Source organism: Xenia sp. Carnegie-2017, unplaced genomic scaffold, assembly GCF_021976095.1.
Source record: "Xenia sp. Carnegie-2017 unplaced genomic scaffold, XeniaSp_v1 HiC_scaffold_21, whole genome shotgun sequence".
In the NCBI taxonomy this organism is placed as follows: Eukaryota; Metazoa; Cnidaria; class Anthozoa; order Malacalcyonacea; family Xeniidae; genus Xenia; species Xenia sp. Carnegie-2017.
In genome coordinates, this window is record NW_025813484.1 from 3803027 (window position 1) to 3820199 (window position 17173).

Below are 17173 nucleotides of genomic sequence, written 5' to 3' on the forward strand. Positions count from 1 at the left end.
AATGTTTATTTTTTTTCCATCATGCAAGAAAAGCCATGAAAATGTTCGTAAATGTCGGAGTTTCTGTTTGCATTAGTCTTAAGAATGTTGAGATACTTTGTTATCCATATATTTAGAAAGCTTTCCTATATTTCCTCAATGAAGCACGCAAATATTATAAAAATATGCATTGTTTTTTTTAAAAAGTAGAACAAATATTCTAGATGAGATTATGTATTTATAAATACTTTGTCATTACTCCGTCCCGGCCGGGCATTCCTCGGTCATTGTCTTCCCTCCCCCCTCCCTTCGATTCTTTTCCTTTCCGCCCCATTCCCTTCCCATGTTTCAAGCCTGTTACGTGTTTTACTTAGATAGCCATTATATAATTATATAGTTTGACCTTCACTGCATCACGAGTATAAGCAAAATAGTCATTCCTCCTTAGGTCACAGAAGCTTGAACATCGCATGGTCAAAATGAAATTTTTTTCTCTTGTCATTTTATTGCTTAGTGTAACTTTTTCGTACCAAAACGTTGACCATCACGAATCAAATGGAGATGAGAAAGAAATTCAACGGGTTATAAGATTTGGAATGGGAAAATTGAACGCGATGTCAAATAATTACTATCGTTTAATGGCGTACGAAACTCTCGATACATCCAAACAGGTTTACAAAACCATTTCTGTCTTTCGCTTATCTGTAATGTCACGTTATTACCTTATCAATAGTTTTTACAGCTACGTATTGGCTGTTTAAGTTCAAGTTGAAATGCTTAGTGGCATTTAAAGATATGTTTTTACTTTGTCATTAGTTTTTACAGCTACGTATTGGCTGTTTAAGTCCAAGTTGAAATGCTTAGTGGCATTCAAAGATATGTTTTTACTTTGTCGTTATTGTTTACAGCTACGTATTTTTATCTTTTGCTGGCATTTTAAATTGAAGTTGAAATGTTTAGTGGCATGCAAAGAGCCTCATTCTGTGTGTTGACGTAATTATGGTACATTTCACTTTGTAGGTCGCGAAAGGCATAAAATACTGTGTTGCTGTCGCTGTTGGAACGTCTTCTATATGTCCTAAACATTTAACGAGCAATAACGCAACGTTAAAGGAATGTCCTGTAGACAAAAAAATGGTAAAAAACTAGTAAAATGAAGTTCCAAATCATGCAATTATTCTTCGTCGTTAAATGTGTATCATGTGTTCGTTGTACATTGTACTTTGGCATGCATCATGCTTTGTGACTTATGAAATTTCCTATCAAAGAAAAGCGATTTGAAATTCATGCACTTTTCTCAACATATGAAGTCTCCTTGGATGTAAGTTGATGAATAAAACTTTTACTCCGCATTCACAGCCTTCCTCAATTTTCTTCAGATGGAATGCCGTTTAGTCGTGTTCAAGCAGATTTTATCAGATGACGATCAGTTGATGTTACTTAATCACAAGTGTTCCACTGAAGACCATGTCACTTGTCTTGATGGAGAATCAAGTGTATGAAGTTGACAATCGTCGTCATTGATGTAGTCTGTTTGTCTTTTTCATCGTATTTTTTTTATTATTTATCCATTCAGATGCCTGCTATTCCACAATCAGAAGGGGATATTCGTTTAGCGTTTCATCAATTCGTTGAGAAACACGGCAAGCCATATCAAGATGAAAAAATAGGTCGAACATTTGATCTAATTGTGTCTCTTTTTCGCATCAAATTACAGCGTACGAAACGGATTTATGGCGTCAGTTGTGTGTTTAATTAATGTGCAGCTTTTTGAACGTTTATTGAACAATCAAAATCCACGAATAGTTCTTGGATACATAGTAGATAATGAAAAAATCTTTGAAAAAGCTGGAAATCATAACATTTTCCCAGGACTCCTCACATATAGCAACTATATGTCCTCGGGCTATCCTGCTCGTTTTACCCCCACTCATACTTTTGAACAGACCTCGCCACCACTGTTATTAAGACGCACCATCCTTGCTTGTTTACCAGTCATGCAAGAATAGTCTGTCGAAACAAGGGTGATACAGAATACAATGTTGTAAAGAAAAAATCGGTTTCTTAAAAAAGTGTGGGCGATTAGGTTTCCTTCGATTTCTCCCTTTACCACAGAATAAACATCTAACAGAAGGCCCACTCGGCTAAAATCGTGGCGTATTTTTTCACTACGCATGCGTGACTTCCAAGCAAGATACTTTCACAAAATCAATATGGAATAGTATTGCACGAGAATGCTATTTTACTAATAATTCAAGTTTAAAGCAAAAGTTTGCCGAAATTTTTACAAAGACTTATCATCTTGCGAAGGAGATAAGGTTTCAAGCTTTTGTAGTGCAAAACGATGTATTTGTAAAAACATCTATTTTTTCTATTGCGATCTGGCGGAAGTATCTTGCTGGAAGGCGTGTCGTCTTAGAATTTGCTCCAGAAAAGTGGGGGACACGAACATCAAAGGTTCCGACTAGAGTGAACCTTCTGTTAAGATATCTATTCTGTGGCTTAACTTTAATGGTTGTGTTTTCTCTTTTCTGTAGAGTTTGAATATCGTTACGGTATTTTTAAGGAAAATCTCAAAATAGCCCAGTTGATGCAAGACACTGAAAGGGGAACTGCTCGCTACGGCATCACTCAATTCAGTGATTTAACAGGTTGCGTTTTAATTTTTTTTGTGAAAATTGACGCACTCTCCCTCCGCCCGCGTATTAGGTATACGGATGATTTGCCTTTTTTACGTGCTTTGCTGGTAGACAGTGGTCGAGCGCTTTTAGACAACACTAGTAACAATAGCTAACCTCTCTTGAGATTAATCTTCCTGCAAGCGAAGTTTAAACATGGCCGGCAAGTCATCTGTATTTCTGTTTATCGTCAAGTTGTTTTGAGACACGGTTGTAGAGCTCTTCGTAAATAATGTGATCATCGTGGAACCACAGAACATTGATTATACAGAAGAGTCACTCAGGTGTACAACGTGTCCCCATGTCGTCCATTATCTCAGCCAGATGATTAGGATTTCTCACTTGTTTCCAACCATTAAAATTACATGACGTCAATACTTATTAATGAATTCAAATATATTTTGACTTAAGAAATGACTTCGGATCATTTTAAAGGTTTGAAAACAGTCAAAAACCTTAATCATCTGGCTGGAATAATGGAGGCCATCATGCGCGGCACGACATCTGCGAGGACAAAAACATCAAAGGTTCCGACATGAGTGACTCTTCTGTATATTCTTATTCTGTGGTAGAACCATGTTCTATGCTATGTACCCCGTAAACCACTAACTTCACTAAATGATCAAATTCCGGTGGACAATTTAAATTTATTATCTTTATCATCTTAAGGATATGGAAAATAAAATATCTGTGTAACATGCATGTGACGTAGGAAGATCGATAATTGCATGTGGGAGGAGGGGGTGGGGGGTTCGTATTCATACGAATAGTTTGTACATGCATGACGTGCAGTATTAATTTCCTTTGAAGTCCATTGTTTTCAACGGATTAGAGCATGCGTATGTGAATATGAACTCCTCACCTCTCAATCATTAATCTTCCTATAGGAAGCTCCGGAATTGTTTCTGTACGATGAAGTAGAGCATGCGTATGTGAATATGAACTCCTCACCTCTCAATCATTAATCTTCCTATAGGAAGCTCCGGAATTGTTTCTCTACGATGAAGTTGAGCATGCGTATGTGAATATGAACTCCTCACCTCTCAATCATTAATCTTCCTATAGGAAGCTCCGGAATTGTTTCTCTACGATGAAGTTGAGCATGCGTATGTGAATATGAACTCCTCACCTCTCAATCATTAATCTTCCTATAGGAAGCGCCGGAATTGTTTCTGTACGATGAAGTTGAGCATGCGTATGTGAATATGAACTCCTCACCTCTCAATCATTAATCTTCCTATAGGAAGCTCCGGAATTGTTTCTCTACGATGAAGTTGAGCATGCGTATGTGAATATGAACTCCTCACCTCTCAATCGTTAATCTTCCTATAGGAAGCTCCGGAATTGTTTCTCTACGATGAAGTTGAGCATGCGTATGTGAATATGAACTTCTCACCTCTCAATCATTAATCTTCCTATAGGAACCGCCGGAATTGTTTCTGTACGATGAAGTTGAATACAATGTTTTAGTGCGTTCGAGCATGAATTCCCCGACTATATTTCTCACGTTTACATGTATTTTACTCTCGTTCGTTTAGAGAAAGAGTTTCTTGCCATGTACACTATGAATGGTTGGAGTGAAGAAACTTATGAAATGAACGAAGCCGAGATTCCTCGTATCGAAATTCCAGAATCTTTTGACTGGCGAGATTACGGTTGGTAGCATGTAGTCCGTGCAGCACATTCGTATTGTACACATACTGAATTGACTCAATTCATTTTCCAGGTGTCGTCACGAAAGTTAAAAATCAGGTATCTCTGCAACCATGATGTCTGTGTGGTTAAAGCAAGCCATAGCTTTGCTTTTGTCTCTTCGTAGTATTCGTGTGGATCGTGCTGGGCATTCTCGGCAACTGGGAACATCGAAGGATTATTGGCGATCAAGACGAATAAACTTATTTCTCTCAGTGAACAAGGTCATATCAAGATATAGTTACTATCGTGAACCGGTGAAAACCTTCTACTTTCGGCCTCGGGCATGCAACGATCTACTCTCGAGTTCTCCCGAAGGTCTCCTCGGTTTGCACATGCTCGAGAGTTCTCACAAACGTCTCCGACGTTTGTATGAGCCAGTGCAAACACGAAAAACATCTTTTATTTCTTTTATAAGATAACAATAATGCAAAAAAGACAGACATTTTAATTTTTCCTCTGAAATGTATCCATGATTGATTTGCAAATTCTCTTTGACTGACTGATTGTTTTGATTGATTTGATTGGTCGAGCTCAGATGTGTTTTGCACTGGCTAATGCAAACACAGCTCTAGACCAATCAGCGCACGCGTTTCATTTTGTTTTACTTTATAAAATTTAATGATTAGTCGAAACTGACCGACCGCATGCGAACATTCGCAAAATATCAAACATTGTAAATTGAAAATATTCGCAGTGCGTCTCTTCGCAAACAAACTGCGAACGCCTCGGTGCGAATTTTGAACAAAAGATCGCATGCGCATTGCGATTTCGGCATGAAATGGAGATGTCCTTAAAAAGTCGATGCTTGCCGTGAAAGTTGCGAAAAGATGATCGCAGTATTACGTTGTGTATAATGGGAAATTACGTCATACTAAATGATCTGTAATTATTTGGGAAATTACGTCATACTAAATGATCTGTAATTATTTGGGAAATTACGTCATACTAAATGATCTGTAATTATTGGGGAAATACGTCATACTAAATGATCTGTAATTATTTGGGAAATTACGTCATACTAAATGATCTGTAATTATTTACGTTTAGAGTTGCTTGATTGCGATAAAGTTGACAATGGATGTGAGGGAGGTTTACCATCCACAGCATGTGAACAAATCATGAAGCTAGGTAGGATAACATGCTTTATCGCATACCTGTATACTTGCTAGGAGAAAGACAATAAGAAATAAAAATTGAAATGTCTTTATTCATAGATTATTAAGTGCTTGTGACGCCAAATTTTACCATAATTATTTTTGATTGCATGGTATAGACGATTTATAACGATTTAATAATTTCTTCAATAGAATTGTGTTATTTTATTTCTTTTCGGAGGAATATTTTTTTCTTCTCTATGAAATGACATCGTTATGACGTAACATTGCATAATTATCATTGGTAAATTTGCATAGTTATCATTGATAAATAATAGTTTTTGTCGGCCATAGCTTTAGTTTCTATGATGTTCTCTAAGAAAAATGTTAAATAAGTCAATTCTCCTTCGAGGTTATAAAGTCATTATATATGTTCTTTGCATTACAATCAAGCTTGTCCGTTATGGAATTTTGTGTCATAAACACTTAAAATTGGGGTCTTTTCGATATTTTGTTTCTTGCCGGTTAACCCGTGCACTCTTAGACTCTCCCACCGTCTTTATATAGTTGCAAAGTTCAGAAAAGGGGGGGGCGTTTAAGCTCATCCGACCGAATATGGTAAAGATTTGCATATAAGGTCACACTGACTTACATAAAACTTATATAAAAATTAAAAGGAATAACGCAAGCAGTGAGATTGTATACAACTAAACTACATAATGAGCTCGACCCAAACCCCAACTCCTCGTAAGAGTTATTTTTTTTCTTAGGTGGTTTGGTTTCTGAGTCAGATTATCGTTACCAAGGCGTCCGTAAACGTTGTCGTATGAAAAACAAAGAGATTGTTGCTATAGTAAACGGTTCATTAAGAATATCCCAAAATGAAGACGGTAATTTTTTTCGCTCGATATCATTTCCATTAAAAACCCGTCTGTTTCAATGTTCTTGTATCTTCCTCTTTAGAAATGGCAGCTTGGCTAGTTGCAAATGGAACGATATCTATTGGTATTAACGCGAAAACCTTGCAGGTGCGTCAGATGTACAATATGTACATTAAACATACTTCAAAGTATATGGATATTTGAGCATTGAGCTGCCGTAGCCAGAGATTAGAGCAGATAGCTGCCTTAGTCAGAGATTTGAGTACTGAGCTGCCGAAGCCAGAGGTTTAGCATTGAGCTGCCAGAGCCAGAGATTTGAGCAATGAGCTGCCGTAGTCAGAGATTTAGCGTTGAGCTGCCAGAGCCAGATATTTAAGCATTGAGCTGCCAGAGCCAGAGATTTAAGCATTGAGCTGCCGTAGTCAGAGATTTAGCATTGAGCTGCCAGAGCCAGATATTTAAGCATTGAGCTGCCAGAGCCAGAGATTTGAGCAATGAGCTTCCGTAGTCAGAGATTTAGCATTGAGCGGCCAGAGCCAAATATTTGAGCAATGAGCTTCCGTAGTCAGAGATTTAGCATTGAGCTGCCAGAGCCAGATATTTAAGCATTGAGCTGCCAGAGCCAGAGATTTAAGCATTGAGCTGCCAGAGCCAGATATTTAAGCATTGAGCTGCCAGAGCCAGAGATTTGAGCATTGAGCTGCCGTAGTCAGAGATTTAGCATCGAGCTGCCAGAACCAGATATTTAAGCAATGAGCTGCCAGAGCCAGAGATTTGAGCATTGAGCTGCCTTAGTCAGAGATTTAGCATTGAGCTGCCAGAGCCAGAGACTTGAGCAATCAGCTTCCATAGTCAGAGATTTAGCATTAAGCTGCCAGAGCCAGATATTTAAGCATTGAGCTGCCAGAGATTTGAGCATTGAGCTGCCGTAGTCAGAGATTTAGCATTGAGCTGCCAGAGCCAGAGATTTAAGCAATGAGCTGGCGTATTCGGAGATTTAGCATTGAGCTGCCAGAGCCAGATATTTAAGCAATGAGCTGCCAGAGTCGGAGATTTGAGCAGTTAGCTGCCGAAGTCTGAGATTTAAGCACTGAGCTGTCAGAGCCAGATATTTAAGCATTGAGCTGCCAGAACCAGAGATTTAAGCATTGAGCTGCCAGAACCAGAGATTTGCACACTTTTATTTACGATTATCACAAGTTTCGTTCGCCAATATTCGTACAACAGAACCCAAGGCGAATGAAACGTCAAACTTATAACTACTTCCCATCATGTATGGTTAACATTGATGATATCCATGTAAAATAAGTTTTTATTCAACAGTTCTATCGTGGAGGCGTTGCTCATCCATCGAGAGGGGATTGCAATCCGCATGAGCTAAATCATGGTGTATTGATCGTGGGCTATGGAATTGGTTAGTAGTGCTCGCAATGCACATTTTAATTAAATATATTATAATTATTTACGATATCTATTATAAATATTTATGACCCAACGTAAACGTATAAATATTTTTTAACAACATAAACAACATATATATTTTTTGCCAAAGTTGCCAGTGAATTGCCAGAAGGGAAACGGATTTTCAATATAAATATTAGAGCCCAACATATATTATTCCTTATTAGTCTGAGGGTGTCTTGAGTCAAGACGAAACGTCACTATTTGAATAAATTTCACAAAACCAACTTGCTTATGGCTATGGTCAAAATTATATGTTGGGCTCCAATATTTTTGCCAATGTCTTTAAAATGCGTAGTCGGATTCAACAATGGCGACCAAGACAGCAATCAAAACGTTTTTATTCGTTTTACTTGGGAAATTACGCAAAGTTCACTTAAAATATATTAAAACAATTTACTTCGCAAAACAAAACAAAACAACCAAAGTCTAAGTGTTTAGCCACAAGATTCCTGTCCGCGGACAGATAACGGCAAAATTCCTCCCTCTGCGACAGCCAATCAGATAGCTAAGATTCCAGCTGTTACTGATTAATAAAACAATAACATCAAATATTTCTGAATCGCCGTTCGTTTTTTGTAGAAAGAAGGAGATTAAATCCCATGCCATTTTGGATCATTAAAAACAGGTAAACTCTTGCTAATGCCTTCTCATTTCTAGCCTTACATCATACACCTTAACTACTCGCACGCTCGTTGAGTCTGTGCAACACGAAACATTGAAGAAAAGATTGCCCCCGCATACGTCACATCAGCTTGAGCTATCGCCTAAACCAGGGGTCTCCAAACTTTACAGCCAGAGGGCCACATGAACTTTCATTCAGCATGTTGAGGGCCGACGAACCGTATACCGCTGATCAAAGAGCGAATATTTTAATAAAATGAAGTACATAACACAAGCTTCATTAGTTAAGAAAATATTTACTCAAAATTTAAACTTTAAAGGTTTAATTTCAACCAAGAGTAGTATCATAACAAAATCACAATTATTCTGTTCAGTTTTCTCAATGTGAGGGGTGAAATTGGTTTTTTCATGACAAAATTGTAAAAAAGTCTAGCTTTAAGTTTGAGGTTCCAAGCATAGAAGAGCCCTGACATGTTTGTTCTATAACTGTTTTTCATATACTTCATTTAAGAAAAAGATTTTTACACAGGTATGTGGTGCCAAACATAGATAGCAGTCCTGCAGTAAAATGCCTCAATTTTTGATAGTTCTCTTTCGGTTCTCTTTCTTTAAATTCTTCCCTCAGCAAGTCATTTGTTTGTTGAAGTTTGGACAAAAATTGACGTTGGGACAAAAAAGCCACTCTTGCTAGTTGACTTGCGTGATAACGTGAACTTTCTGCACAAAGTTTATTTTGTTTAATAACATTATTATTTTTCTTAAGTGTCTCTGCGGGCCGGATTGAGAGGCCCAACGGGCCGCATCTGGCCCGCGGGCCATAGTTTGGAGACCCCTGGCCTAAACTATACTGCTTTATTCTAAATTAATTCACTTTTTACAATTTCAGACGCTTTTTACAATGTCAGACGCTAGGAATGTGACTGTGAGTTTAAAGAGGCATTTAATTTAATTTAATCAAACAGTCGATGTCGTGAAGTTTTTTTTTTCTCAAACTTTCTCTCCTTCTTATCGTACACAAATATGACATGCACATACTTTTATGCGTAGTTGAAAAGCCCAGAAGAACGGCGGGCTTCCAGGTCTGTTCGGATATCATCTTTTATAATTAATATCATTTTTCGTGCAAGGAATTTTACGACCCGCAATACAAGCAAAATTTACGAACGATACACTACCATTGGTAATGTTCATTGGTAACATAACTCATTTTGCAAAGGCTTTTCGAATTAGCCATTTTGAAAATTAAATTACAAAGTGAATTTATTAAATGAGATATGATCTTCGCACTTAGCTGGACAATTTAAGCAATCGTCTCAGGACCTGAAAAAATCAGGTGACTCAACGGGATTCGAACCCATGACCTCTGCGGTGCCGGTGCAGTGCTCTCAATTTTACAGAGCTCAGTTGGTCAGAGCACTGCACCGGCACCGCAGAGGTCATGGGTTCGAATCCCGTTGAGTCACCTGATTTTTTCAGGTCCTGAGACGATTGCTTAAATTGTCCAGCTAAGTGCGAAGATCATATCTCATTTAATTTCAAACACCGCACTGCATAAAAACATTCAAAGTGAATTTATTTTGAATATAGCGGTATAATTTATGCGATAGCTCAAACGGATGTGACGTATGCGGGGCAAGCTATTCTTCAATATTGCATAGACCCTACGAACAGTTAGGGTCTACGACGTAGGCCATCTCATTGCAACTTCTCACTAATTGTTACAATGAATGTTTTTAACTTTCTAGTTGGGGTGCTCGTTATGGTGAGAGGGTGAGTTTCTCAAGCGTTTGTTTTGTTGTTTTCTACATGTTTGACAGAAGGCGCACCTAGGATATTTGGGGGTAGGGGTGTTTTTTCAATTAAACTGTTGAAGCACCCCTAACCGCAAAAGTTTTCGTTTGTGTTTTTAAAACCAGGCTCGATTACTAGCGTATCTGTAAAAGAGGTTTTTAATTTGGTCAAATCCTTCCATGTTTGTGGCGGTTTGAAGCGGGAAAAATGCCCTTTTTGATGGACTTCGTCCGTCGTCAGAAAAATCTTTGTCGTCATTCGAAATGGACTCGTCAATACAATCTTAGATGACGTCAGAATGTGGCTCGACCCAGACTTCATGCTCGTCTCACTTGAAAGTGAAACGCCAATGTCATCGAGCGCTTGTGAAATGATGACATGATTTTCTTGGTGATATAGATTTAAAAATTACCGACTTTTTTTGTTCAAGAAACCGACGACCATATATCACATACACACATCCGCTCGATACGCCTCTGTCTGGATAACATATGATTTATCGCCAAACTAAGGGGCGGATTACACGAGCCCGGCAGCCGGGTTTCAGCGAAGCGTTAAATAATTTTGGCAAATGGAAAAGCTTTAATACTTCACAACAAAAAACTTATTCGAGCAATTTCTCTATGCTCTGACTTTGCAAATCCACAAAACCTTTAAAATGAAAACAAATAATTTAGCCTGATTTGAAAATTTCAACTACAATGACTTATGACGGTTAAGAAAAGGTTGTAAGTTTTGAGCTGGAAGAGTTTGCTCCTTTCAATGACCCAAAATTATTTCACGCCTCGCTGAATCTCGGTTACCGGGCTCATGTGAACAGCTCCTTAGTTGTATATTTGTGTTTTCACTTCAGGGCTACTTTCGAATGTACCGTGGGGATGGAACATGTGGACTAAACAGGATGTGTACGTCTGCCATTCTTGCATAATTCCGTGGATGTTTTATTGTTTTTCATTGACCTAGCGTGTTGGGAGTATGCGGGAAAATTAACAGATAAAGCTTTAAAACAATCGAAAAATATTTTCATAATTGTTTAAAATACAGCTTGGTACATGTTTGACTGATTGACTATTGTCCAAAATATGGTGTATAGTAAGATGATAATAAGATTTACTAGATGATCATACTTCCTGATATTATTTTTTAAGCTTTGATGCGGTCGTGTGTTTATTTATATTCCGAATTGTTGCAAACAGAGCTTTGAAAATATTCAGTATATTGTCGAAATTAGAATTTGGTAATGTATCTAGGAATTGTCTTTCTTGGGCTTGCCCCAACCCCCTGTCTTTTTTTAAATTATTGAATTATTAAAAAAACTCCTGTGGAAACAATGATGCTCTCTTTCTCCAAAGATAAAAACCCTTAAAAAAAAAGAAGGAAGGTTTTGCTTATCAATTGAAGGTGTAATGAGTTTTAATTTTACTCCCTAATGATTTAAGGATGAATAGTCATTATTTCGTTTTACGTGTTGGGTACTTTTATCTATACTAGCAACTTTTAGTATGATAGTGTGTTCTTTTAAATAAATTTAAAAAATGGCCTTTTTAGCACTATATAAATCAATAATTATATAATATATTAAAAGTATTATTATTTACTTCAATAAATTGCAATTGAACTGCTTATACTATTTACAGAAATGTACGGTGGCCCATAAGGGACACGACCAGTTTCTCCGTAGAAATCGACCTTCTCCGTAGAAATCGACCTTCTCCGTAGAAATCGAGCTTCTCCGTAGAAATCGACCTTCTCCGTAGAAATCGAGCTTCTCCGTAGAAATCGTGCTTCTCCGTAGAAATCAAGCTTCTCCGTAGAAATCGAGCTTTCCGTAGAAATCGTGCTTGTAGAAATCGAGCTTCTCCGTAGAAATCGAGCTTCTCCGTAGAAATCGAGCTTCTCCGTAGAAATCGTGGCCCATAAGGGACACGACCAGTTTCTCCGTAGAAATGGACCTTCTCCGTAGAAATGGACCTTCTCCGTAGAAATAGACCTTCTCCGTAGAAATGGCAAATACCGGCTCTAGATGTCAAATATATCAAATTCTAACAATTCAAAATGGCGGCGGAAACCATAAAGTGAAACTTGTATAGCAAAAGTGAGGCCTTTAAATGGCGCGTTTTGTAGAATGTGGCACGGAATTTGCTAATGAGGCAGCAAAATACTGTCATAACTGCGGGAAACCAACATCTGCAGGTAATAAAACGTTTCTTCTTAAATTTTTTGTATTATGAATCAATAGAATCATCAATTATGAATTGTGGATATTAATTGTGCGTAAATATTATTGTGGTTATGTAAAAGATTCTGAAAAACTTATAATGTATTTTCATTTTACATGTTCATAGGGCAAATTTTGCGAAAGGCTATTAATTTTAATATGCATTTATACACATATTTCTCTTTGATGCATTTACATTACATAGCACCAATATTTCCTTTTCAAATTTTTCTAATCAGCAAATCTACCTTCAACACCAAGCATTAATGAGCCAACATTAACATCCAGTTCAAGTTCAAGTTTGCTGTTGCCAAATGACTCCACTAGACCGATGTCAACATTAACATTCAATATCGAAAAGAAAGCAAGTGAGTCTAAGAAAATTCTATTGTGTAAGAAACCAAAACAACGAGGATGTTAAAATTCAAGTTGGTGTCGTAGAAGCTGAAGGAAAAGGTTAAAAGGCTGAAGGGAAGAACACTACCCTAATTGTCTCATCTCAATGTAATGCAGCTGACTTAATGAAGGCTGCAATAAATAAACATTCAAGCATTTTAGACAGTTCAATAAGTATACTTCCTACACTCTTCTCTATCCAGACCATTCTATTGTACAGAAGTTACCTGGCAGTGCAGCAGAGTTTGTATTGAGTGAGTACAAACAGGAGTTAGGAAAACCCTACTCAAAAATATATTTTTCTGTGTGCTACAATAGATTTGGACAGAGTCCAAGATTTTCCAGTTTCAGACTCTGATGAGTATGACTATGATGCTCAAAATAATGAAAAAACAGAGATAATACAACTGGAAAGTTTAACTAAAATTTCTGATACTTGCAATGAAATGGTGGTCACTCAAGATAGTGAGAAAAAGGAAGCAACAAAAGTAAAAAGCTTTATTGATATAAGTGATGATGATGACAAAAAATCTCCTCCGTCATCTGCAGAAACATCATGTCCTACTTGTTTTTGCATGTTTCCTTTTAATGAAATTGAGGCACATGCAGACATTTGTGCTGACAAGTGGATAGACACAATTGGATCAATAAAAGATGATCCTTTTGATACATCTGTCGAAAATGATGATTTTTCTGAAACATGTGATGATAGTAATATGAATACGGTCGAAATGAAAAAGAAGATGAAAGATTTGATAGCTGAGCTTGCTGAACATGTGAACCCTATTAAAATCCGAATTAATGTGAGGCGAAAATCAGTTTTCAAAGACTATTTGGAAATTTCAAAGAAACAATGGTTCAATAACAAGCAATTGCTGAAAGTAACATTTGTTGGAGAGCCTGCAATTGATGATGGCGGACCTCGTCGTGAATTTTTTTCTGGTATACATGTTTCAGTTGCTTACCAGACCTGCAAATAAAATGAATCAATTTGCATATTCGTTGCTGTCAATATATTACTCACTAAAATTTTTGTGTTATATTTGTAGAGGTTCTTCAAATTATTCAACAACAACTGTTTAATAATGGGATGCCTTTACCTGACATGGCAGCGCTTGGGGGTGACAAGTTCAAAGTAGCAGGTCAACTGATGGCTAGTTCAATTGTGCAAGGTGGACCAGCACCGTGTTTCTTTTCAGACAAAGTTTATGCGTATATGACTGAAGGTATTTCAAGTATAACAACTGAAGGATGGATTCCAGAAGTAAAGGATATTACGCTTGTTGAAGCTATAGAGAAGGTAAAACTGAAAAGCATTCTTTCATGTTAAAACACAATGTTTATGATGGTCATGAATTCTAAGTGTTTTATGAAATTAATTGTTATTGGCGTACAGATTACAACTTGTTCAACTGACGAACATTTACAAAGTGTGTTGCAAGAAGACGCCATGTTGCATGTTTTGCAACAGATTCACTACAGGGGAGTGCCATCAAGAGAATCATTGCAATCTGCTAAAAACATCTTAAGGTACGCTGTGATTAAATCTTTAAAAACGAAATGATTTACAAATTCTGCATAGTGTAAGTCATTAACCCTTTAAGGGCCAACTTCTTTTCGTTTGACTTTAACATGGCTTAGTGATTGTGACAAATACGATCTCAAAGAGTTTTACTACCCTTTGAGCGCGACAATCTTTATTAAGAATTTTAACTAAATGAAAGTAATTTTCAATTTCATATTTTTAATAAAGTACATATTAAACCATCCCAGACACTGTTAATAAATTGTATTTGATGTTTGACTTTTAAGTTAAGATAATACGTGGTCCCCGACACACTCACGAATTCTTGCCATTTTCTGTGTTTGTGAATAAGCATTAATTAGTGAAGTTTCTAATGCACTGTTGCCATTTTTTAGAGCAATTGTAATGTATGATTTTTCACGTTTCCTGCCTATGCTGGACCAGCTTATGATTGGATTAGGTTTGTTCAATGTGATGAAAGCAATGAAAGAAGAAAAGGCAGCAATGAAGGCACTATTTGTTGCGGACTGTTCTTTTTTTTTGCCTTCTGCCAATCAGCTGTTAGATGGGATGACAGCTGAATTTAGTGAAGAAGGAAGCAATTGCAAAATGGCAGAAGTTGATGTTTACAAATTCTTTCTCGATTTCTTGCAGGATTCCAATGCTTTCCAAGGTATATCTGCTGTGTTGCAAATACAGCATACTTGATGTGTAATGTAATATTCTACTCCTGTTCACAACTTGAAAAAATTGCCATTTCATTCAAACTCTTAACTCAATATTAGACTTCCATGCATTGATCAGTTTTATAATTGATAACTTGAGTGACATACTTGCCCGATTGCATTTAGTACCACTGCCTGACGATTTTTATAAGTTCAATATGAGATTTGAAATTTGAATCGATTAAGGTTTTTTTTCTAGGGACGCATGCCACTAACACCTTGTGCATGTTGCACAAATTCATAACTGGATGCGAGCAACTTCCACCATTAGGATTACCAAAACCCATAACGGTTAAATTCAAGCATGGATGTACAGAAGGGTGCAAGTGTCGGCCAACTGCTTCAACTTGTGATCTAAGCATTACATTGCCTGTTCATTATAGAGATAGTTACAACCAACTAAAAGAGGCAATTGACTCTGCACTTATCGAAGGAAAGGGATTTGGCTTCATTTAATAATGATAATTGTATTTTATCATTTACAGGGGAATAGCAATCAACGGGAGTGTTAACCGTAAAAAAATTCATAATTTTTAATGGTAACAACTGCATTATTAGTTATTAGTTAAGTTCATATTTAATTGTTTTGTTAAAAAAACGTTAGGTAACAATGAATCCAATTTGAAGTATGTTATCAATTTTTCATGTTAGTACTCTAAAGTTCTTGTTACGAAAGAGCAATGCATTTTGGCATATGTAATGAACATTAAATTTCATCACAAAAGGAATCTTCAGTTCCAGCTTTTTCCGTTAAATAGCAAAACAAATCTAAGGCCTCCTTAGGACTGTCTGGATATCTGACACCTTCGTGATCCATAACATACTGAAAGTATTCCTGATATGAACTTTCGTCATTGGTGTCTTCAAGTGACGCAATTTCATTTCATCAATTTTATCCTGACTGACCCTAACAAGACAGTTAACGCCCCAGAATCTTTTGGCAAATAAAATAATAAATCAGGAACTCCTGGAGTGGTTTCATGGCGAGATGACCTAATATAATGCGTATTCCAGTACGCCATTTTGTTTAATGATGCTTGAATTACATCTTGGAAACAGAACCATAAGCACTGTCTGTGTAATGTGCTTTCAAAGTTCACTGATCCGCTATCCCGTAAATCTTTGAAAAAGTTAATCCACCAATCTGCAAAAGTTAAAATATGTGATCACAATTAACCTACAACTACTATCACTAACTTTTCACGCCAGCTTTTTTAATTTATAAAGTTACTGTGTCTTACATATTTCTGATATTGTTGTTATAGATCCTACTTACCGGTACAAGACTTACGAAAATGTGACCACCAGTTTTCAATCCTTTGGTTTCTAGTGGATGTTCCATATTTATGAGCATTCTCATCATCATGAAAATAACATTGAATGGCTGCAATATCACCATTTTCTGTTCCATAATCTGAACGAAACAACAGGCATCCACCATGTTCGATCACACAATCCAAATACAATATTGTTGGCTCTTTTGAGAGTTGTTTGACTTGCATATCTCCAACCACAAACCTTCCTACTAAAGCCATCAATTGCTGCATGTATAGGGAAGCCAAAGGGTTTGAGCTTATCATATCCTGTATGGAATTCATATTTATTTACAAAAATCTATGCATCAGTTGTGCTGGTGAGGACATGAGTAAACTCTCCCTCCTATATTTCTACACTAAAGCTTCATATATGAACCTTGAAAATGTTGGTATTATGTTAAAATATGTTATGACAAACAGGCTACTACCACTGGTATGCACCATGAACAAAAAATTTAACATATTCAAGTAAACTGAAATTTACCATCAATATGCCAACAGTGATTAGGGCCATAAGATAAGTACTTTTTAAGTTTATTTCCCTTCTTTCATTACTGGCCTGGGATTTAGTTCATGGACAACTCTAGCCACAACACTTGTGGGCATGTAAATGATGATTTATTCAAGTAGATGCCAAATTTTACGGTAACCAGAAAGTTGTCCAGCTCCTTCCATTTCTGTTTTATAATATCCCTGAGATATTGCTCATCAAAATTGACATTTCTTTCTTCGTTATATTTTTGTAGTTTTCTTTTAATGTGCGGACACACATCGTAATACCATGATATGT

At 36.8% G+C, this 17173-nt stretch overlaps 2 protein-coding genes across 2 annotated transcripts; both read left to right on the forward strand.

Annotated features, from left to right (window-relative positions):
- The first annotated feature begins 304 nt into the window (after positions 1–304).
- Positions 305–11329, forward strand: LOC124444009 (cathepsin L-like). The gene is made up of 15 exons (XM_046994573.1): positions 305–650; positions 1000–1116; positions 1359–1475; positions 1556–1649; positions 2517–2630; positions 4196–4312; positions 4384–4409; positions 4477–4573; positions 5400–5480; positions 6217–6336; positions 6410–6474; positions 7651–7741; positions 8371–8416; positions 10158–10182; positions 11057–11329. The coding sequence occupies exons 1-15, from the start codon at positions 450–452 to the stop codon at positions 11129–11131; spliced, it is 1386 nt and encodes a 461-aa protein (XP_046850529.1). The 5' UTR covers positions 305–449; the 3' UTR covers positions 11132–11329.
- A 1423-nt stretch (positions 11330–12752) lies between these two features.
- Positions 12753–15689, forward strand: LOC124444544 (G2/M phase-specific E3 ubiquitin-protein ligase-like). Its single transcript, XM_046995166.1, has 6 exons — positions 12753–12789; positions 13136–13759; positions 13867–14117; positions 14214–14347; positions 14738–15015; positions 15267–15689. The coding sequence occupies exons 1-6, from the start codon at positions 12753–12755 to the stop codon at positions 15521–15523; spliced, it is 1581 nt and encodes a 526-aa protein (XP_046851122.1). The 3' UTR covers positions 15524–15689.
- Positions 15690–17173: the final 1484 nt, after the last annotated feature.